Genomic DNA, 22,549 nt, shown 5'->3' with positions numbered 1-22,549 from the left:
TCTGAGGGAGAGGGGCTCACCTGAGAAGCAAGTTGGTCTCCGGAGAACTAAGAAGGGCGGAAAGCTAAAAAGCCTTTTCTTGCAGATCTGTTGTGCCAGGGGAGTTGGTGGTGAATCTTCCCGCCGTGAAGCCATGGGTCCTCTCGAAGCTGCCTGGCCCGGCTCATAATGGGGAGGCTGTGATGTCACTCCCTTGGACTTTCGCTAAGGTTACCGGCCACCCAGGTAGGGTTGCCAGCTTCCAGGTACTAGCTGGAGATCTCCTGGTATTACAACTGATCTCCAACCGACAGAGATCGGATCACCTGGAGAAAATGGCCACTTCGGCTATTGGACTCCATGGCATGGAAGCCCCTCCCCTCCCCAAACCACGCCCCTCAAGCTCCGCCCCAAAAACCTCCCACCAGTGGCAAAAAGGGACCTGGCAACCCTACACCCAAGACTCTGCCCTGGACTGTTGAGAGCTGTCTCCTCTGGCTGCCCAGGTGGAAACAGATAGGGTTCATAGAATCATAGAAGAATCACAGAGTTGGAAGGGGCCATCGAGGCCATCTAGCCCAACCCCCTGCTCAATGCAGGATCAGCCTAGAGCATCCCTGACAAGTGCTTGTCCAGCCTCTGCTTAAAGACTGCCAGTGGAGGGGAGCTGATTCCACGGTCGGACAACTCTTACTGTATAAATTTTTTCCCTAATATCCAGCCGGTACCTTTCCACCCTCCATTTAAACCCATTATTACGAGTCCTATCCTCTGCTGCCAACAGGAACAGCTCCCTGCCCTCTTCCCTGCCTTCAGCTCCAGGTTGGGAAATACCTGGAGATTGGGGGGAGGTGGAGCCTGAGAAGGGCAGGATTTGGGGAGGGGACTTCAATGGGATATAATGCCATAGAGTCCACCTTCCAAAGCAGCCATTTTCTCAAGGGGAACTGACCTCTGTCCCCTGGAGATCAGTTGTAATCCCAGGAGATCTCCAACCACCACCTGGAGGTTAGCTATCCTAGAAACAGAAGAGGGGGTGGAAGAATAATTTGGAAGTGGTACAGGGCACGTAAAGGGATGGGAGGAGGAAGGGGGAATTCCAAGCCCCATGAGAGAGGGAGGAGGCAGACCCTGACGCTACTGCTAGGATGAAGAGTTGGAAGAGGGCCTTTCCCATCTCGGACCATCAGCGATGCGTTTGGCACCTCACAAGTTGAGCAGAATGACCCAAAATAACAACAGTATTCTGGCCCCAAGGAGCTTACAGAGTAAAGTTTTAAAAACGAGTCACAGAAAGGATGCAACGTGGATTGATAGGGACCAATCAATCACAAAATTGCGAATAAACCTTTGAGTGCCTCAGAACTTTTTCATCGGAACAGACGTTCAGTACCAAAGGAAGGTGGAGGGGGGAAAAAGGTGTTTCCCAGGTCTGCTGGAGAAACCCCGAGCCTGTCTTTAAAATCGAACACAGAATGGCCGTTTATGCTTCATAATTAGCAGCACGTTCCAGGCTGAAGTGCCCCGCATATTATTATTTTTTAGTTCTTCACGCTGATCCGTCATTCCAGAAGTCACTGCTAAGCCGGCACATACCTGCGTCACATGTCTTAAGAGCCCCTTTAACGCGACCTTTTTTATTTGCTCCATCCCCGCCTCGAAGCATCCATTCAAGGAAGCATGAAGAATCACAGCTGCGGGTTAGCTATGCAAACGACGATTGCTAATGGCTATGCAAACGAAGGAAGGAGCAGGCGAGTGGGAGGTGGAATTTGTTTGACTTTCTTATCTTGCATCGGGACCGTGAATAGGCATTTTAAAGGTCAGATTTAAAAAAGGAGCTTTGAGAAAGCATCAAAATCGACCCTGCATAAATGTGTTTTGCAGACTGAATGAGAGAAGGTGGTTCTGGGTGTGAGAGAGGGTCCAGGAGGCTCTAGCAATAGGGACAAGTGTTACCTGTTTCATTTCCATTTTTGTCAAGGGTTTGAGTCATTTGGTTTTCACAGTTTAACTTATGGCATTCCCTGTAGGGTTTTCAAGGCAAGAGACATTCAGAGGTGGTTTGCCATCGCCTGCCTCCCCATCACGCCCCTGGTATTCCTTGGTGGTGTCCCATCGAAATACTTGCCAGGGTAAAGGCTAAGAGTGTATGACTGGCCCAAGGTCACCCAGCAAGTTTCCATGGCAGAGTAAGGATTCGAACCCGGGTTTCTCAGATCCTAGCCTGACACCTTAACCACTACACCACGCTGTCTTTCTAACAGATACATAGTACTTGTTCATTGAAACACAAGGTTTTATGGGGAAAATTCAGCATGAAGAAATGGCGTGTGATTGAAGACTTGGGGGTTAACTTTCGCACAAGGGGGAAGAGAAATCCAGGTGGAGATTTCTGGTTGGAGACACCAAGGAAGAGAAATTCGGACATCCCTAAATGAAGATGACCAGAAAAGAGAAGCCAAAAATGTGTGTGGGGTGGTGGTGGTGGTGGAATTGGCCACAATCTGCTGCTGGGCAGATATACAGAAGCATGTTATCCCGTTCAATTAATTGCTTCTTCGACGCAGAAGGACATGAAAACTTTTCAAAAATGGCCAGAATATGAGTTTAGCTAATCTGAACATGGATAGTGTAGAATTAATTATCCAGCCCAAATTGGGCCCCCAAAGTATAGATCTGGATTGGATACAAACAGGCTTTGGTTGTGTGAACCCAAGCCCAGTTCACAGAGACTCTTATCCTGCCTTTCCAACAACCTCCCACTGAACGAAAATAAAGCCAGTGCCATATGTATAAAAAGTAATCTTGGGGTTGGTTTTTTTTGTTTGTTTTCTGAACAATTGCAGCTGCGTCGGCCGTACGAGATGCTCTTTTGAATCTCGCGTTTGATGAATCCTACCCAACAGAACGTTGAAAAATGAAGCAAGGGAAAAATAAACCCCCGGCCTGTTGGGTAGTTGGACAGATTCAAATATTCAGAAATATTCCTCTTGTCAATGATTTGTTTCAAAGGCACCGCATGGGATCTTTCCGGCAGCGAGGAAAACAACCAGTCTTCGTTGGTGTAAATCTGTCGGAGACCAAGGAAATGGCTAGACTTAAAATGATTTGGGGTCCTGGCTTGAAAACAGGCGAATGTGAAATTTTGGCTCCGGGGCGAATGTGAAATTTTGGCACCGGGAGTGGAGCCATGGCGGTTGGATGCATTTGAGGCTCAGACTGGTGGTAATGCCTGTTTTTTTTTAACTCCTTAATGGCACTCCAAATTGGCTGCCTGAGGCTGCTATGTAGTAGAGCTGGGGAAGAGGAAGAAGAAGAGTTGGTTTTTATATGCTGACTTTCTCTACCATTTAAGGAAGAATCAAACCGTCTTCCAATCACCTTCCCTTCCCCTCCCCACAACAGACACCCTGTGAGGTAGGTGGGGCTGAGAGAGCTCTAAGAGAGCTGTGACTAGCCCAAGGTCACTGAGCTGGCTTCATGTGGAGGAGTGGGGAAACAAATCCAGATCACCAGATTAGCCTCCGCCGCTCATGTGGAGCAGAGGGGAATCAAACCCGGTTCTCTAGATCAGGCTCCACCGCTCCAAACCACCGCTCTTAACCACTACACCTGCTGGCTCTCCTAAGAAGTTTGTTCCTGGAACAGAGTTGAGCTATTTCAGACGATGTCATGGTCTGAAGGAAGTAGAACCCACCACATGGAGCCAGCTGGGTGACCTTGGGCTAGTCACAGCTCTCTTCGAGCTCTCTCAGCCCCACCTACCTCACAGGGTCTCCTTCTCCTCCTTCTCCTTCTTCTGTTGTCGTTCTTAAGAACCCCAAGTCCATTTGGAAACTCTTCACCCTGCTGGGAAGAACACCCAACGGCGATCTCGGGCCGCGATAAGGCGGGCCCCTTTATGAAGTCGAGACACATCCCCGTCTCTGTCTAATACACGGGGGCTCGTAATTGCCGAACCAAGGAGCAGATCAAAGCAGACGAGCCCCCAGGATTCTTCCCTTTCAAGATTAAAAGTGAACTTTCATGCCTGCTGTATATTTCTGACGCACACTTTTTAAGCCTCAGCCTTCCCTTGCCTCTCCCCCGCCTGTCCTTTATGTTTTGAGATGGGCTTCCCTCTCCCGGTGCTTAATTATTAAAACAATCCCCTTTTTTTCCTGCCGTGTATCCAAAGCATTAATTTGGGCTTCAAATGGCAGCTGCTGCGATTGGGGGCTGCTTGCTAGTCTGGCTGCGATCCTCTCCTGGGGGTGGGAGGTGCTGGCAAACAGGTGCCGAGTTCCAATGTTGGACTGCCCAATGAGAATCGGGGCCCTAAACCATGCCCTCCTCAGGCTCCGCCCCCCAAACCTCCTGCCGGGGGGGGGGGGCGAAGAGGAACCTGGCAACCCTACCATACTTGAAGCCATGTAGAAGGACTCTGGTCAAATCAGGACTTTTGCTTTCTTTGCTCAAAAAAGAAGCAATATGAGTGTAATTTGGCGCCATCTCGAGATTTGAGCTTGAGGGTTACCGTTTTACCGTGTTAAACTTAGAATTTATTAATTTTTTTATTGCTTACCAATGCATTTTAAACGATGTTACCCGCCCTGTGCCTGGCCTCGGCCGGGGAGGACGGGCTACGAGTTGCAAAATAAATACATAAATATGTTTACCTTGGTGTACAGGCACGGAAGCTTCTACTGTGTACCTGAAACGGTTTTTTTGGGGGGGAGGCTCACCTGAGGCGAAAGGGGGCCATGCTTTCTAAATGGAAGACATTGGAGGGACGGCCGCCCTAGTTAGGAGCAACTGCATGGCTTTGTCGGGGTTCACCTTTAAGAAAGTAGGCTCTGAGATTCACCTGCATCCGCTGATGGAGGTCCATCCGTGTGCTGATGCATTCTCTGCATTCCGGCTCTGCCTTTCTTGTTTCGCTTGGCACCCACTAAGAGTCCCTTGGAGATGACCTTGGAGGCGGAACGGGACTTTCTGGCCATGTTGACAAAGTCCCGAATCGGTTCCGAGGGTGCAGCACCCACATCGGCCTGCTGGCCCTGAGCCACCGGTTCCGGCTCCAGAGGCTGCCCCTTAGACCCTCTCTCTTGGGACACGTTTCCCTCAAACGAAGTGCCACTGCCTTCCGCGCTCAAACCTCCAGTCTCCAGGGGGGTGCTTATGGGTAAAGATTGACATTGGCCTTGGCTGACCTCTGTCATGTGATCTGGGTTCGAGTCATTTCTTCTGGAGACCGGGGAACCTTCTCTGGAAAGACCCTGTAGATCCAGGGCCTCCATTTGCTTGCTGGTGCTCAGTCCGCAGTGACTGGCGCATTCCTCCATGCTTTCTACCTTGAGCGCCGTTTTCTCGTTTCCCCGTGGTGACTCAGATGTACTTCTCTGAGCATCAGCATCCTCTTCGGCGAGTTCCCCTTGCTTGTTCAAAGGGGAGAAGATCGATTTCCTTCTGGGCAATGGTCTAGCCGATGCCCACTTATGCTCCGGACAATGGCTGTGAAAAGAACCAAAGATCACCTGAGAGTTAGTTCAAGAGTTGTCTCATTTCGCCTCAATGAATGTCTTTCTAGGTCAATAAGACAATTATTTGATCTTCTCTAAGGGGGATGGAGGGGTGAAAATCCCTTGAGGCATACAAGATTGCTTCTCATTGGACCTCAGTGTTCAGCTTACCAGCTGTTGCATCTCCAGAACGATTCATCCCCTTGGCCAACTCAATATATCCATAACCATGGTCTTATAATGTCAATTTTCTAAATTATCATAGGGAGAGTAAGCTTCAGTTGATTGGATTGATAGATTATCCAACTAATAATTGGATGGGGGGGGCATTTTTAACTGATGAGGGCAAATTTTAAGTCATGAAGATGAAAGTTAAGGGGAATTTTGTCTATTTTTGATAGACTCGGTTCTGGTGTCACAGGGACTGGAAAAGAAAATAACATAAGAAAAGCCCTGCTGGATCAGACCAAGGTCCATCAAGTCCAGCCTTCTGTTCACACAGTGGCCAACCAGGTGCCTCTAGGAAGCCCACAAACAAGATGACCGCAGCAGCATTCTCCTGCCTGTGTTCCACAGCACCTCATATAACAGGCATGCTTCTTTGATCGTGGAGAGAATAGGTATGCGTTGTGACTAGTATCCATTTTGACTAGTAGCCACGGATAGCTCTCTCCTCCATGAATATGTCTACTCCCCTCTCAAAGCCTTCCACGTTGGCAGCCATCACCACATCCTGGGAGTTCCACAATTGACTTGAGAAGGCCTCTCCGAAAGAACTAGTGGTAGTTTTGTTTATTCCCTTGCAAGTATGGGTTGGGTCCCGTGGCTCTATTCCACTAATGGTGGCGCTTTATGCCAGCAACGGTAACCTTCCCCTGATGCAAGAGACTCTTCTGACAGAATGAAGAGCCCACTGCAGTATTCATCCCAGTGTGCATGTATGTATATTATCCACCAAGGAGAACAGCATATGTGGTTCTACATTCCTCTTTTTTATCCTCACTTTATTCTCACAATGACCCTGTGAAGTTTGTTAGATTGAGAGGCAGCAACCGGCCCCAGGTCACCCTGCGACTTTCCCGGCTGAGAGCAGGGTTGACCTCCCAAGTCATAAATCAACTCCAGCACTGCAGGATGGGATATGGAGAGTCTCATTTAAACCTCCTGGTTGAATTTGTGGCTCAGCTACAGGGAGGGGCCATGGCTCAGTAGAAGAGCCTCTGCTTGGCATGCAGAAGGTCCCAGGTTCAATCCCCAGCATCTCCACTAAAGGATCAGGTGGTAGGTGATGTGAAAGGCCTCTGCCTGAGACCCTGGAGAGCCACTGCCAGTCTGAGCAGACAAGACTGACTTTGATGGACTGATGGTCTGATTGAGAACTCCACTCAAAGGCCATGGCTCAGTGGTAGAGCCTCTGCTTGGCATGCAGAGGGTCCCAGGTTCAATCTCTGGCATCTCCAGCTAAAGGGTCAGGGGATAGGTGATGCAAAAGGCCTCTGTCTGAGACCCTGGAGAGCCGCTGCCAGTCTGAGTAGACAAGACTGAACTTGATGGACCAATGGTCTGGTATAAGGGAGTTCATGTGTTCATGTGTCTGTCTTCCCTGGGAGAGCTCAGTTATCTTTCAGCCTGACTTACTTTGCAAGATCAATCTGAGGGTAAAATAAGATGATCCCCATAAATGAGATGTTTGTCTGCTTCAGGGGGAGTGGTTAAAGTGTTTTGGCTCCGACTTAGATCAGGTGAGACTTAGACTCAAAGTGCTATGGAGCTGACAGGAATGATCTTGGCCCTGTCGTTGTTTCTCAGCCTAACCTACCTCGCAGGGCTGTTGTGAGGAGAATATGGGATGAATGAATTATGCCTACATTATGTGTCACGTTTGTATTAACCCCTAAGCAACAGTAAGATGCCGACTGCAACGAAAAGGCCTGCCCTGAATAGACTCAGACTCGTCGGCCCAGTTTCATTTTGTTTGTTTCTGCAGGCTGTTGGTAGTGGTTTGCCCATTTTTCGTTCTTAGCTGTGATGATCCGTGGGCTTCGTTTGTGCAATTTACACCCCCAGCGCATTTGATTTATATAGCGGCCTCAGCAAAACGCGGAGGCGTGCTGCCATGTAAATGGCTCTTCCACTGATGGAGGAAGACTCCTTAGGCTGGAGGAAGGCTTCATACTTTACTGAGCCGGGGTGGTCAGGATAGGATACTGGCCCCTCTGTGGATAGGGCTGATTTCCTGCCGCACAAATAAAAATGCATTCGTTTTATGATGAAAATTCAGCACGCGGAAACAGCAAAAAAAAAAAAAAAAAGGCTGGGGGATTTGATTCACACGAAGGAGGAGCGAAATCGACAGGGGGAAGATTCGGGTCAAGGCCTGCAAAAATCCGATTCCCATCCCTAAGAAGCGAAGGAAAAGTAACAGAAAAGCTAACCTTTGCTCAGCGTACCCTAAACGTCTGAGTAAAGCTTTAGTGTATTGGGCTTGCAGGTGAGCCATGGAGATGGTCTAACGCGAGCCACGCATCCCTTTTTGCAAGCGGCTTGGAGACTGCTCCTCGGCGGGTGCCTTTTTTTTTTTTAAGCTTTGCGCTCGCTCGGCAGCGTGGAGTGTCTCGGCGGCTTGGCCCCAGAGCTCTGAGCATCCAGGATCCGAAGGCAGCTTTTCCCTGGCCGACTCGAAGACAGTCCTCTGTGCTATCAACAAGGGCTGGTCTCCCAGCAACCGTTGCTGAGGAACCGTTGCTAGAATGGTGAACGCTTTCCCTGCATTCATGAGCAGGCTTGACTTCTACCAGGGACATAAGTGTGTGTATGCACACACAATCACACTGTCATTTAAAGCCCCAGCAAAGTGATGCAAAGGGCCACAGTGTGGTTGCGTGCCCCATATACTGCCCTAGGGCATCACCGCGGTGCGCAAAAAGTGCCCTGGGCAGAGAGCGTGTACTTGGAAAGCATGAACCAAATTTCCCCGTTTCATTTATTTTAAAAAAAATTTCCTTTCTCTTTTTTTGTCCCCTTCTTTATGGTTTTGTACATTTGTTTGTATGCCATTTATGTGCCATACACCTACCAATATAATGCCATGTATAACGCCATTTATAGACACAACAGATGCCATTATACGTATCATGCTGATTTATTGACGCAAAAATATTGTCAAAGATGCATGTATTCAATGGACAAAATTCAGTGCAAAGAGGCCCAAAATTGCAGGTTTGAATTGGCACCACAGGGGAATGAAATTGAAATGGGACTTCTGGGGTCAATGTGACTGAGATAAGAAATATGAATTCTTCCTCTGTGAATCAGAGTATTTAAGTTCAGTACGCAGAATCTCAACCACCTGACAGTCTTTTCCTGAAAAGTGTTAGCCTACTGGTTATCCTGCGCATCCGATTCCCTTTTGAATAAACGGCATCTGGTTCCTGGAAGACCGAGCCCATTTTAATCAAGAGACGGTGCGAAAGTGGTCTAGATACTTGCAAAATAAAGAAATAAAGCATTGCCTTCATTTCCATACATAAGAAAAAGGATACCCTCCCACACACACTTTCTGTCTCAGGTTTTGAAGCATGCGATACACGTGTGTTTGCATCGAATGCTGTACCCGAGCGCTTATGCTCCATGTCTGGGAAACTGGTCCTGTTACATAGCACCAACATCATGAAGCATGACCACTCACGGAGGGTGTCAGTTTCTGATGATAGGGTGTCCAGATTCTTTTTGTGGGGTGTTTTACCCATGCGCAAGAGCACACAAGCTCATTGTTCAAAGGAGTACTGAAAGAATCTTAATGCCCTCGTGTATACGATCAATCTTGCTTCTTAGCAGGGTTTTACCAGTGCACCAGCGTGCATTGGTAGCCTAAAAGGGGGAAGGGAACTGAAAGGTATGGCAAATGGCACATGAGCCGAAGCCAGAATTAATTACTTTTAGACATTCTCCTAATGGAACATTCTCCTTTTAGACATTCTCCTAATGGAACTTGGACAAAAGGATGGAAGAGAAGAGAGAAATTCGAGCACAATAAAGAAATGGAACGGTAGGCTTCGCTCATCTTTGCCTATATGCGAGGTTGTGTTGCACATGTAGTGCATGCAATTGTGTGCGCACCGGCCAAAGGGGGGGGAGGCCAGCCTTTCTGCTCTTCTGCAAGAGAGCCGAGGCCGCCTTCTTTGGCATTTGAGGCCGCTGCAGCTGCTGTTCAGGTTCACTGGCCTTTCTGAAAGGCCTGGCTCCCACCAAATTTTTCAGATCATAATTTGTTACCTCTTTTGTGAGCCGCAACGGCTAAACTGCAGCTCAGGCAAGAGCCTTTGAAATTGTAATGACACCTTTGATTTTCAATCCACAGATGAAGGCCGGGACGTCAACGGGAAGGAGGGGGTGACAGACGATATCAAGTAGCTGGAGACAATCTGCCAGGGTGGGGGTGGTGGAGGAAATGTAGCCCGTTTCCAGAGGCACCGCCAGTGGGAGGGATTATACAGCGACCAATACCAACGATCACTTTGGGGGCTTCTGTCAAACCACTCAGAGGGGGGTGTAAAGTCCAAACCCCTGGATGCAAAACAATACCAGTCTGCCATGACAAACCACCTCTGCTTCTCCCTTGCCTTGAAAGCCCCTTGCTGGGTTCGCCACAAGTTGGCTGCGACTTGATGGCCCTTTATACCCACACATGATTCTGATCCAAAAACTCTTGTTTCAGTTCTGCTGGGTTTTGCGCAACTCAAACCTTATATTCTTTATTTCCACATCATTACCTGTCCCCTCGTATCAAATCTCCCCCCTCAAACGTTCACATTCTTCAGTGTGGTTAATGTATCAATACATCCACATTATACATTTTACAGTTATTATTATAAATGACATCCATTCTGTTTGTCAATACTGCATAAATTGTCTGTAGAAACTGAACAGCACGCGCAAACACAAATGAACCTAGAAAACCAAGAACGAAACATAGGGAACTGAAACTATTTTTAAAAATAGAAAGAAACAGGAATAAAAAGGGGGGACGTTTGCTCATCTCTAGTCAAATCCTAAGCCTACAAAATAGAAGTCCAGGGTAGGGCTGTGCAAATGGAAAAAAGGTCTATAAAATTATGCATGGCATGGAGAGGGTGGACAGGGAGAAGCTTTTCTCTCATATAATACTAAAGCGCAGGGTCATCTGCTGAAGCTGGAGGGTAAGAGATTCAAAACAGATAAAAGGAAGTATTTTTTCACACAACGCATAGTTAAATTGTGGAACTCCCTGCCCCAGGATGTGGTGATGGCTGCCAACTTGGAAGGCTTGAAGAGGGGAGTGGACATGTTCATGGAGGAGAGGGCTATTCATGGCCACTAGTCAAAATGGATTCTAGTCATGATGCATACCTGTTCAGGATTAGAGTAGAATGTCTATTGTATTAGGTGCTGTGGAACACAGGCAGGATAGTGCTGCTGCAATCGTCTTGCTTGTGGGCTTCCGAGAGGCACCTGGTTGGCCACTGTGTGAACGGACTGCTGGACTTGATGGACCTTGGTCTGATCCAGCATGGCTTTTCTTATGTTGTTAAGGGCCATTTGAAATGCCAGTTAATGTAGAACTCGCAAATTGGGGGGGGGGGATAATTAAGATTTCCTTTTCCTTTTGGGAACAACTGCGGAGAGGTTTCGACAGGGTCTGGAAGGATGATATTGACGTGGGTTGTTACGTTGTGCTTGTGTGTGATATAACACTTGCAGGACGGCACTGGGGATCGTCAAAAGACGTCCCATTGAGAATCGCTCGCTCCGCGGCACTTGCCTGATGCAGACTCCTTGCAGCCATGTTTCGATCGACTTGAAGTGGTACTCTATGTTTCCGTAAGTCTTTGAGACAAACTTGTAGGAGTCAAAGACCTGAGCTTTGCCTGCTTTCCACCTGGCTCCGAGGCTGCGTTCTCCTTCTCCCATCCAGATTTCCACATGGACGATGTCATGGGGTTGCCGGGTCCCTGTAACAAGGACAATGTTGGAGCGAGCGACTCAACATGCCTGGCCATTAGGGGGGGGGGGGCTTCATCACTCTAAGTGTGTATAAGTGTTATCTCCTTGAATGGGATGTCCCTCTCTTTGTCTTAACCTGACCCCTCCTCTCTCTGTGTGTTCTTTGTTCTCCCCACTCTCCATTTGGCTCTTCATGGAGACACACATCTCTACAGATCTCTCCTGTAGAAATAATGCCCTCATACTTCCATACACATAGTGCCAGATGAGCTGGCCACTTGTGATAGGGAAAATACTCCTTAGATTAGGCTTCTCTCTTCCTTTTGACTGCAACCTGAACGTGAACAGAATCTACTTGAATAAATGTAAGTTTTACTTTTTGCAATATACATCTTGGGAGAGCATTCAAGGAGAATACGGTGTTTGCTTGGCAATAAACTCTTACCGGTTGTTGACTTTCACTCACGTTCGCCCCCGGTCTGTCTCGGTTGTCCTTGGAGTTATGCATGAGTTTTCCGTCCATTAGAGATGACCTCGCAATGTCCGGACCTTCCCTTTCCTTTGTTAACCCAATTCTTCCCTCTCCCATGAGCTCAGCTTGGGTGAAATCCCCGTGCATAATGGAATGTGCGGGGCACCCAAACTTGGTTTCCATCACAGAAAGCATGCAGCCAATTGAAAAGCAGTGTGTAAAGAGGCAGGGATTCAAATGCTTCTTGCCTCCTCTGAGCTCTTTCTGAGCAGAAGAAAGGCTTTTTAAAAATGAGGTTTGGATTTCTCCCCCCCCCTTTCAGATTGCTCCTTCCCCCCCTTCTTAAAATGCTTTTTTATTTGGCAGTTGGGTTTTGGAGGGGATTTTCTCTCACAGTAAGCTCTACAAAGTAACCAATTACAAAGCAGCATTTAAAGGGGACTTGATTTGAGTTTGGAGACTGCTGGCGCAGAGATTCCCAACAGGAAGGTGTGGGTCCAGCGAACAACAAACCTCAGATAAAATGACCACAGTCATAAAATGACCACACACCACAGATAAATGACCACAGTTACTTTAACTGTGGTGTGTCCCTCATGCGATTGAACCCTATCTTGTTACAGCCTCCGCAACTTACTTATTTTGTCCAGTTAGAACCGTTACCTGCTTCTCTGCTTGAGGCGGGTCACAAAACAAAGTCAAATGAAAACCGTAAAAGCATAAAATTCACAATCCGTTAAAAACCCAGCTAATAAAAACCCACAGAATAAAAGCACATACAAACATAAAAAGCACATTAAAATGTAGATGCGCGTAGAAGGACAAAGAGGAAGAGGAAGCAGACTGTGCTGAAAGAGGAGGGTAGATGAGCAGTTGGCCGGCTGGGGGGTGCGGCAGACATTTACGTTGGGTATCAAAGAAAGTTCCCGATAGGAAGATGAGGTCTCCGGGCTTCAGGTGTTCCTCGTCAGGGAGTGTAATGGGAAGGGTGTCGTACTGGTATGCTTGGTTTCCGGGGCCGATATAGAAGCCAAACTCCTCCGTTAAGTCTTGCACCGCTCTCCGGATAAGGCCACAACAATCCAGGAAGAGCAGAGATTCGTACTCTGGAGCTGCAGAATGAAGCCAAGTGAGCATCAGTTAGAGGTTGGGAGGGGAGTGGACCAAAACCTCGACCTCGGCAAAGCAGCCGGGGCAAGAAGGAGCCCTGAGGACAAAGAAGGGTGTTGTGAGGGTCAGGGGAACTGCCTGGACGGATCAGGACCAAGGTTCAACTAGTCCAGCGTTGATTGCCTCTGCAACAAGTGCCTGTTTTAAAGTCCTCTGGAAGTTCACAGGCAGAGCATGATGGCTGATACAAGGCGGGTACTCTGGGGTACACTCCATTGGAATATGGAAGTTCTGTTCAGCAATCATGGCTAAGGACACAAGAGCATGGGAATCGTCCATCTGGGTCAGACCAAAGGTCCATCTACTCCACGCAGATCCCTCGCAAGTGAGGCCTAATGGCGGTCTCCCGGCACCTGATGTTCAGAGGTGCACTGCCTCTGAGCATGGAGGTTCCATTTAGCCACTGTGCCTACTGGCGGTCAATAAAACTTTTCTTCCATGGATTTATCTAACCCTTTCCTTTAAAAAAAAAAAAAAAAACAAAATGTAAACTTGTGGCTTTAACAGTGTTCTTTGGCCATGACCTCATTGGGCTGCCTTCTGAAAAAGTGCTCCGTTCAGATGCAATGACCCTGAATTATAATAAAACGAAAACGAGAGATTCTCCTCCATCCTGTCTCTCCACCCTTCTCATAATTTCCCAAACCTCTGTTGCATCTTTTCACCACCATCCCTCCCTAGTCATTTTTACTCTAAACCCCAACATTAAAAATTCTCAACCCATCAGCTGTTTTAGTGGTGGCATATGAAGTTCTCCCTTCCTCCATTTAAGCTTCACAACAACCCTGCGGGGCAGACTGCACTGAGAGCGAGCAGGGATTTGAACCAGCTGAAAAAAACCTCCCTTACTGCCAGGCTGGTGGTACTTCTTGGCATAAGGAACTCCGATGTAACTCTTGGCTCGCTCGAGAAACTTCATCCGGAGCTGCCACTGGGTTTCCGGCTGTTGTAACCGTCTTTGTATGATCGCTTTCCTTCCAGCGAGTCTCTGGAATTCCTCCTACAGCCAAACGCAAAGAAGTAGGAAAGAAAATGGAGCCGTGTCACCAGTAGTCTGAAAAGACTGATATCCGGGAGCGCAGGCCCCAAAGAGGAAGCCACCAAACTCGGCTGAGCAAAAGTCCCTCATTGTGATCCGGGTTTTATATTCATTTTTTAAAAAAAATATTCATGGCAACCTTGATGTGATCGCACAGCTGACTGCATCGAGATTCTCTGGGTGCAACGTCATACCTGCACAAACGTGTGCTTAACGCCATACAAAAAGAATCAGGCCGCAACTGTACACGTCACGACTGCTTTTTTGCAGTGTGTTTGTCCTTGCTCAGGATGTGCACCGGTCACATGGAAACATAAGAAGAGCCCTGCTGGATAGACCAGTGATCCATCTAGCCCATCGTCCCGTTTCAAATAGTGGCCAACCAGTTCCTCTGGCTGGCCAACAACAGGGCATAGAGGCCTTCCCCTGATGTTACCTCCTGGCACTGGGATTCAGAGGTTGACTGCCTCTGGATGTGGAGGTTCAGTCCAGATAATTCAGAACACCAAAATACAAGGGAAAATTGAATGAAGGTTCAGAAGTTTTCCTAGATAGATAAATCCTTCCTGCACACAGTCTGTTCTCCAGTGAGGCAGTGGAATTGGGGGGGGGGGCACCTCCGCCATCTCTGCCCCTTGGACCATCCCCATACTGGAACATAAAACACTCCTTGTTCCCCCAAGTGTCTTTAAACATAGTGCATGCCTAATAGGCATGCAAAAATTTGCAAAAACCCCTCTCCTGAGAATTCTGGAAGCCCTGCCGGGCATATGTGGTGTTTAAAAATGCATGTGGTGTTTAAACACCATGTGGTGTTTAAAAATGCATGTGTGGCATAGTGGTTAAGAATGGCGGAGTCTAATCTGGTGAACTGGGTTCGATTGCCCACTGCTCCCCATGAAGCCTGCTGGGTGACGTTGGGCCAGTCGCAGTTCCCTCCGAACTCTCTCAGCCTCACCTACCTCATGAGTAGGTAGTAGCTGGAGATCTCCTGCTATTACAACTGATCTCCGGCTGATAGAGATCAGTTCGCCTGGAGAAAATGGCCGCTTGGGCAATGGGACTCTATGGCATTGAAGCCCCTCCCCTCCCCAAACCCTGCCCTCCTCAGACTCCACCCAAAAAACCTCCCGCTGGTGGCGAAGAGGGACTTGGCAACCCTACACACAAGGTGTCTGTTGTAGGGAGAGGAAAGGAAGGCGATTGTAAGCCAGTTTGAGACTCCTTAGAGAAAAGCGGGGTATAAAACCAATACTACTACTATGCCACACGTGCATGTGGTGTTGGAGGAGAGGGTTACGGATTCTGTGGACTGCCAAAAAAACAAATCAGTGGGTTCTAGATCAAATCAAGGCTGAACTGACCCTAGAAGCTAAAATGACTAAACTGAGGCTGTCGTATTTTGGTCCCATCATGAGACGACAAGAGTCACTGGAAAAGACAGTCATGCTAGGAAAAGTGGAGGGCAGCAGGAAAAGAGGAAGACCCAACAAGAGATGGATGGACTCAATAAAGGAAGCCACAGCCTTCAACTTGCAAGATCTGAGCAAGGCTGTCAAAGATAGGACATTTTGGAGGACTTTCATTCATAGGGTCGCCATGAGTCGGAAGCGACTTGACGGCACTTAACACACACACACACTTCTTCTTCCGGGGAGACAAGGAGGGAGAAGACAGCTCCGGGCAGGCAGCATCTTTAGGCAGCACCCCTGTCTGAACCCCCCCAGCCCCTGTGTCCCCTGCACACGATTTCCTGGAGCTGTTATGCTCTGTTTTCGTGAAGTTAGCAAAATAAGAGCCAATCCCACAGGGCGGATCTGGTACAGCAGATTCCAGTGGGTGCACTTGGTGGCGCTGCAGAGTTGTCCCTTTTGTTCACCCTGGCATGGCTTTTTTTTTTTTTTTAAACAACCCAAATCTCTTCCCTTCTAAGATATTTTATTAAGTGTCTTGTTGCAATTCGCACTTCTCCACTGGCCTTTCTCCTTTCTCTCTTGGCCAAAGGCTTCGTGGGCAGCACGTTTCCAGGCCCTGTGATTTCTTAAAGCCCTAGAGGCCAGCGCTGAATAATGCAGGGGGGAATCTCTGAGCGAGTCCTAGTGTTAGATTTTTCCTTTTCTAATAAGTGTGAACGTAAGGTTGCCAACCTCCAGGTGGTGGCTGGAGATCTCCCGCTATTACAACTGATCTCCAGGCGACAGAGATCAGTTCCCCAGGAGGAAACTGATGTTTTGGAAGATGGAATCTATAGCAAGGTTGTCAAATGCAGAGATGTCCACAATTCTTTACTTTCTTCCCATTCTGTTATTTGCCTCTTCTCTCTTGCCCTCTTGTAAATTACGGGGGATGACAATTTGCTGAGCAGATGCTGTGAACTTCAGGACTCCCCCCCACACACACACAGCTGCCTTTCTCTTTTTTATTATTATTATTATTATTTTCACAGCCCAAGATTTCTTATTTCACAGTACAAAGAGAACCAAACAAAGAGAGTGCTCAAAGTAGATTTATTTACCCTGTTCCTGGATACTCAAACGCAATGGATATGATACAGTATGAGCTGAGTTTCATGGGAAGAAATATATTGTGTGACTTCATAGAATCATAGAGTTGGAGGGGGCCATAAAGGCCATCTAGCCCACCCCCCTGCTTAATGCAGGATCAACCTAGAGCACAGTGGGACTGCTGAGGGAACTTCACGAGAGCCCCACTGGTTCCAGAGGCCTCAGCAAGATCCGGATCCGTAGGGTTGCCAGGTCTGGGGGTGGAGCCAGAGGAGGGCGGGGTTTGACAAGGGGAGGTACTTCAATGCCATAGAGTGCAATTGCCAATTTTCTCCAGGGGAACTGATCTCTATCGGCTGGAGATCAGATGTAATGGTGGAGAGAGTGGACGGGGAGAAGCTTTTCTCCCTCACTCATAATACTAGAACTCGGGGTCATCTGCTGAAGCCGGAGGGTGAGAGATTCAAAACTGATAAAAGGAAGTTAAATTGTGGAACTCCCTGCCCCAGGATGTGGTGATGGTTGCCAACTTGGAAGGCTTTAAGAGGGGAGTGGACATGTTCATGGAGGAGAGGTGTATTCATGGCTACTAATAAAAATGGAGTCTCATCATGATGCATATCTGTTCTCTCCAGGATCAGAGGAGCATGCCCATTATATTAGGTGTGGTGGAACACAGGCAGGAGAATGCTGCTGCAGCCGTCTTGTTTGGGGGCTTCCTGGAGGCACCTGGTTGGCCACTGTGTGAACAGACTGGTCTTGATGGGCCAGCAGAGCTTTTCTTATGTTCTTATGGAGCAGGAGACCTCCAGCCACTACCTGGGGGTTAGTAATGAAAATTGACCTGGAGTTTGGCAGCCCTATGGATCCGAGACAGGAAAGTGAGGCCAGAAGAGGAATAGCACAATCCCATTTTTCTTTGCCCAGGTTTCTGGCAGCCGCAGGTGAACATCCCAGCAGCTCTGTCGATGTGGGAATCACCTGCCGCCTCCTGCCTAGTGCCAGCAGCTTGGCACAGCCTGCGTTCCTCTGGGGTGCAGCCTCATAGCAACCGTTGTACGTCATCGGGCGCCTGGAATCGCAACCTTGTGGGGGCAGGCAGGGAAGGAAGCAGAGCGGATGTGTGTCCCGTCTGTAAAGTTTCTTATTGCCTGCATCCCCAGGAGAAAGCCGTGCTGCAATCTCTTGGACTCTGGCATCTGCCTGTTTCAATTTCATTTCTCCTGCCTGCAAATCGAACCTGAAAATTCGCCATTTTTGAGCTCTTGTCTGTTTCCTGATGCTTAAATCCCACCCTCCTCCCCGGTAAAAACGTAGGCGTTTTCCAATGCTTCTTGTGCCTCGAATCACTTGACATGATAGGCATAAATGACATATGTTACACACAGCGATTGTGTGTCAAAACCACACAGGCTTGTGTACACAATCCGTCAAGTGCAAAAACAATGGAAAAACCAAGAGCCGGAATCACTGAGAAAAATATAAAGAAAGATAAAAAGAATCAAAACAGGGGTCACTTGCTGCTCCCTAAAACGGGAGCACAAAAGGGTTGCCAACCTCCTGGTACTAGCTGGAGATCACCTGCTATTACAACTGATCTCCAGACGATCTCCAGGCTATTCCTCCATGTGGGTCCCATGACCTAGGGAATCATCTTTCTGAGGTGGGGGAAAGGGGCTATAAGAATGTACAGAGATGTGATGGTTGGATACAGGCCGTTCTCCTGATTTTTGAACGGGCGGAAGTAAGCTAATGAAGCGCGGGGAAGTGAAGTTGAGCCCTCTGACTCAGCTTGCCAACCTCCAGGTGGGGCCTGGAGTTCTGCTGGAATTGCAACTGATCTCCAGATGACACAAATCAGTTCCCCTGGAGAGGGTTCGGAGCACATACTCTATGGTATACCATCAATTCTAGCTGAAGTCCTGCCCCAAATTTCTCCCTCCACAGGGTCGGCCCCCAAATCTCCAGGAATTTCCTAGCCTAGGGTGGCATCCCTACCTCTGGCACGGTGTAATAGTGTGTGGGAAGGGCAGGGATCGGTCAGTAATGTAGGGTTGCCAGCCTCCAGATGGTGGCTGGAGATTTCCCAGTATTGCAACTGATCTCCAGGCGACAGAGATAGGTTCCCCTGGAGAAAATGGCTGCTTTGGGAGGTGGACTCTATGGCATTAAACCCCACTGAAGTCCCTCCCCTCCCCCAAACTCCGCCTTTTTCAGGATCCACCCCTCCAAATCTCCAAGTACTTCCCAACCCAGAGCTGGAAATCCTAGTTATGGGAACCAGGGTGTCAGAAAAGAGGGGTTCGTCAGGGAGAGGGATCAGAAAACAGGGACTGTCCCTGATAAACAGGGGTAGGGTTGCCAGCTCCGGGTCGGGAAATACCTGGCGATTTGGGGGGCGGAGCCTGAAGAGGGTGGGGTTTGGGGAGGGGAGGGTCTTCAATGCCATATAGTTCAGTTGCCAAAGGGGCCATTTTCTCCAGGTGAGCGGCTCTCTGTCAGTTGGAGATCAGTTGTAATAGTGGGAGATCTCCAGCCACCACCTGGAGGTTGGCAACCCTAAATGGGACAGGTTGAGCCTGCACAATATCAGCAGCAAAACAGACAGGAAACCGCCGGGCTTTCGTGAGACAAGGAGCTGGGCGTTGCTCTCTCCGCTGCGGCCCCATCAGCGGGCGACCTTAGGTGGGGTTATCCTACCTTTCGCTGACATCACTCCAGAGTCCATCAGGCGCCAAAAGAAACAGGTTCTGGCTTGCCAAGCCAAGGAAGCGAGGCCGCTGGGAAAAGGTGGGTATGGAATCTTAGAAGAACGGGAGGCTCTCAAATGAATAGGGTTGCCAGCTCCGGGTTGGGAAATACCTGGAGATCTTTGGGGCAGAGCTTGAGGAGGGCAGGGGCTTCAGCGCCATAGAGTCCAATTGCCAAAGCGGCCATTTTCTCCGGGGGAACCGGTCTCTATCGGCTGGAGATCAGTTGTAATAGCAGGAGATCTCCAGCTACTGCCTGGAGGTTGGCAACCCTAGCAGTGAAGGCTGACTAATAGGGTTGCCAGGCTCCTGTTCACCACTGGTTTTTGGGGCGGAGCCTGAGGAGGGCGGAGTTTGGGGAGGGGAGGGACTTCAATGCCATAGAGTCCAATTGCCAGAGCGGCCCTTTTCTCCAGGGGAACTGATCTATATCGGCTGGAGATCAGTCGTAATAGCAGGAGATCTCCAGCCACCACCTGGAGGTTGGAAATCAAGAAGGTAGCACAAGACAATTCTTTCTATAATAAGAAGACCAAACTATAGCAATTAGTGCTATTAAGAATATGTATTGGAAACATTCTTTGTATGTTTCCAATACATATTCTTAATAGCACTAATTGCTATAGTTTGGTCTTCTTATTATAGAAAGAATTGTCTTGTGCTACCTTCTTGATTTCCACACTCCCTACTTAGCACTTGCAAGCCGTTTTTTGATTCCCACCTGGAGGTTGGCAACCCTAATTTCAACAGACTCTGCGTAACCCTTGGGTCAGACAGGCTGCTTCTGCGTCGGGGCTTCCGCACCCTCCTCCGGCTGTTGTTTAATGTTTAAACAGCCCCTGTCGTTGGGAAGGTCCCTTCCCGGGTTGGGCCGGAGGAGGAAGGAGCCAGCCCGAAAGTCCCAGGGGCTATAAAAGTCGGTCCCGCTACAGAGGGCGTCTCAGGGCTTCGGGAACAAAGGGAGGAGGGAGGAGCCAATGATTCCATTGGCAACGTTCTCGGTTATCCGCTTACTGATGTTGGTTTTGAGGGTTGGTCTATATTGCGGGAACACATGCTGTTTGGGTTTCTAAAAGCAACATATATGGGTACTTCTGCCAAGAACGTCCACCGGCATGGTGTAGTGGTTAACAGCGGTGGTTCGGAGCAGTGTGGACTCTGATCTGGAGAACCGGGCTCGATTCCCCGCTCCTCCACATGAGGGGCAGAGGCTAATCTGGTGAAGTGGGTTGGTTTCCCCGCTCCTCCACATAAAGCCAGCTGGTTGACCTTGGGCTAGTCACAGTTCTCTTAGAGCTCTCTCAGCCTCACCTACCTCACAGGGTGTCTGTTGTGGGAAGGCGATTGTAAGCCGGTTTGATTCTCCCTTTAGTGGTAGAGAAAGTCGGCATTAAAAAAAAGCCAACTCTTCAACTCAACTCTTCTTCATGTATACCTAGGGTTTCCAGGCCCCTCTTCGCCACCGGCAGGAGGTTTTTGGGGCGGAGCCTAAGGAGGGCAGGGTTTGGGGAGGGGAGGGACTTCAATGCCATAGAGTCCAATTGCCAAAGCGGCCATTTTCTCCAGGGGAACTGATCTCTATCGGCTGGAGATCAGTTGTAATAGCAGGAGATCGCCAGCTAGTACCTGGAGGTTGGCAACCCTATGTCTACCACATACGCGCAATGTATTACATTGGTTTACCAATGTGCAAATAACGTTGAAAAAAAGGCGTATGCACAAAAATTCATTGAAAGGCTCCACGATCAAGGCTGTAAAACCTGGAATTGATGGTTAACTTCTTGATGCCTTTTGGAAACAAAAAAGGTCAAGTTTTATTTTTGTCCTGCCACTGTTATGAAATTGTAGCACTTTTCCCTCAATATATATATATATATATTTAAAAATTGGGCGCTCTGGAAAAGCAACCTGCAAGATGATTGCAAATAAGTAAGAATCGATACAAATAATGAATAAATGCCGCAACTCCACAAGCAGCCGTCGGGACTCTCTGATGTGCTTCTGCAATATTGATCGGGCCACTGCGTAGAGCTCATTGTCACGGCCATGTTGGAGAGAGAACAAGGAAAGAGTGGAGATTTCATTGGTGCTGTAGACATCGGCGGCTTTTGCTCGGCTCCGGAGGCAGCAGTTCCTTTCCCCCAGCTCTTCATTTTCACATCCCTCAAGTGTCAAGATGGGTGACCTCGCAAACTGCAAAGTAGCCCGACTGATCTGGAGCGTCGCTTTATTTTTCTCACCCCCAAGCAGAAGAAAGCTTCCAAAACTGCAAGATCCTACATCTGAAAAGCCTTGCCTTTCCCCTCAAGGAGCTCGGAGTGGTTTTTGCTGAGAGGCCGGCTGGCCCAAGATTTAGATAGTGAGCTTCCCGGCTGAATATAGGGTTGCCAACTCCGACTTGGGAACTATCTGGAGATTTTGGTGGTGGAGGCTGGGGAGGGTGGGGTTTGAAGAAGAAGAGGAGAAGCTGGTTTTTATACCCCGATTTTCTCTACCATTTAAGGAGCCTCAAACCGGCTTACAATCACCTTCCCTTCCTCCCCACACAAGCGACACCTTGTGAGGTAGGTGGGGCTGAGAGAGTTCGGAGAGAACTGTGACTGGCCCAAGGTCACCCAGCAGGCTTCATTTGTAGGAGCAGCGAATCAAACCCGGTTCTCCAGATTAGAGTCGACCGCACGTAACCACTACACCATGCCCGCTCCTTTGAGGAGAGGAGGGACCTCAGCAAGATACAATGCCTTAGAGTCCACCTTCCAACGCAGCCATTTTCTCCAGGGGAACTGATCTTGGTTGGCTGGAGGTCAATTGAAATAGCAGGAGATCTCCAGGTGCCATCTGGAGGTTGGCAACCCTAGCTGAACGGGGATTTAAACCTGGGTATCCCACCACCGTATTGGCCATTCTCCTCCCTGGCCCAGAGGGCATGGGAGGGAGGTTCTGATTGTGGCTGCTTGGGGGCAAGATAAATGAACTTTCTCTTGAAATGAGGGAAGGGCCGTGGCTCAGTGGTAGAGCCTCTGCTTGGCATGCAGAAGGTCCCAGGTTCAATCCCCAGCATCTCCAGTTAAAGGGACTAAGCAAGCGAGTGATGTGAAAGACCTCTGCCTGAGACCCTGGAGAGCCGCTGCGGTTCTGAGTAGACAATA

General features: G+C 48.8%; 1 protein-coding gene across 1 annotated transcript in view; it reads right to left on the bottom strand.

Annotated features, from left to right (window-relative positions):
* Positions 1 to 11,857, bottom strand: part of TTLL10 (tubulin tyrosine ligase like 10) — a 38,589-nt gene extending 26,732 nt beyond the window's left edge. The window contains exons 1-3 of the mRNA XM_056865512.1: positions 11,842 to 11,857; positions 11,284 to 11,473; positions 4,829 to 5,475 (exon numbers count right to left, since the gene is read on the bottom strand). Of these exons, the coding sequence (XP_056721490.1) occupies positions 4,829 to 5,475; positions 11,284 to 11,473; positions 11,842 to 11,857 (853 nt within the window). The remainder of the gene's footprint in view (positions 1 to 4,828; positions 5,476 to 11,283; positions 11,474 to 11,841) is intronic.
* Between the last annotated feature and the right edge of the window lie 10,692 nt (positions 11,858 to 22,549).

This window comes from Euleptes europaea, chromosome 19, assembly GCF_029931775.1.
Source record: "Euleptes europaea isolate rEulEur1 chromosome 19, rEulEur1.hap1, whole genome shotgun sequence".
Classification (NCBI taxonomy): Eukaryota; Metazoa; Chordata; class Lepidosauria; order Squamata; family Sphaerodactylidae; genus Euleptes; species Euleptes europaea.
The sequence above is the reverse complement of the archived record's forward strand: the minus strand, read 5'-3'. Positions and strand labels throughout refer to the sequence as shown.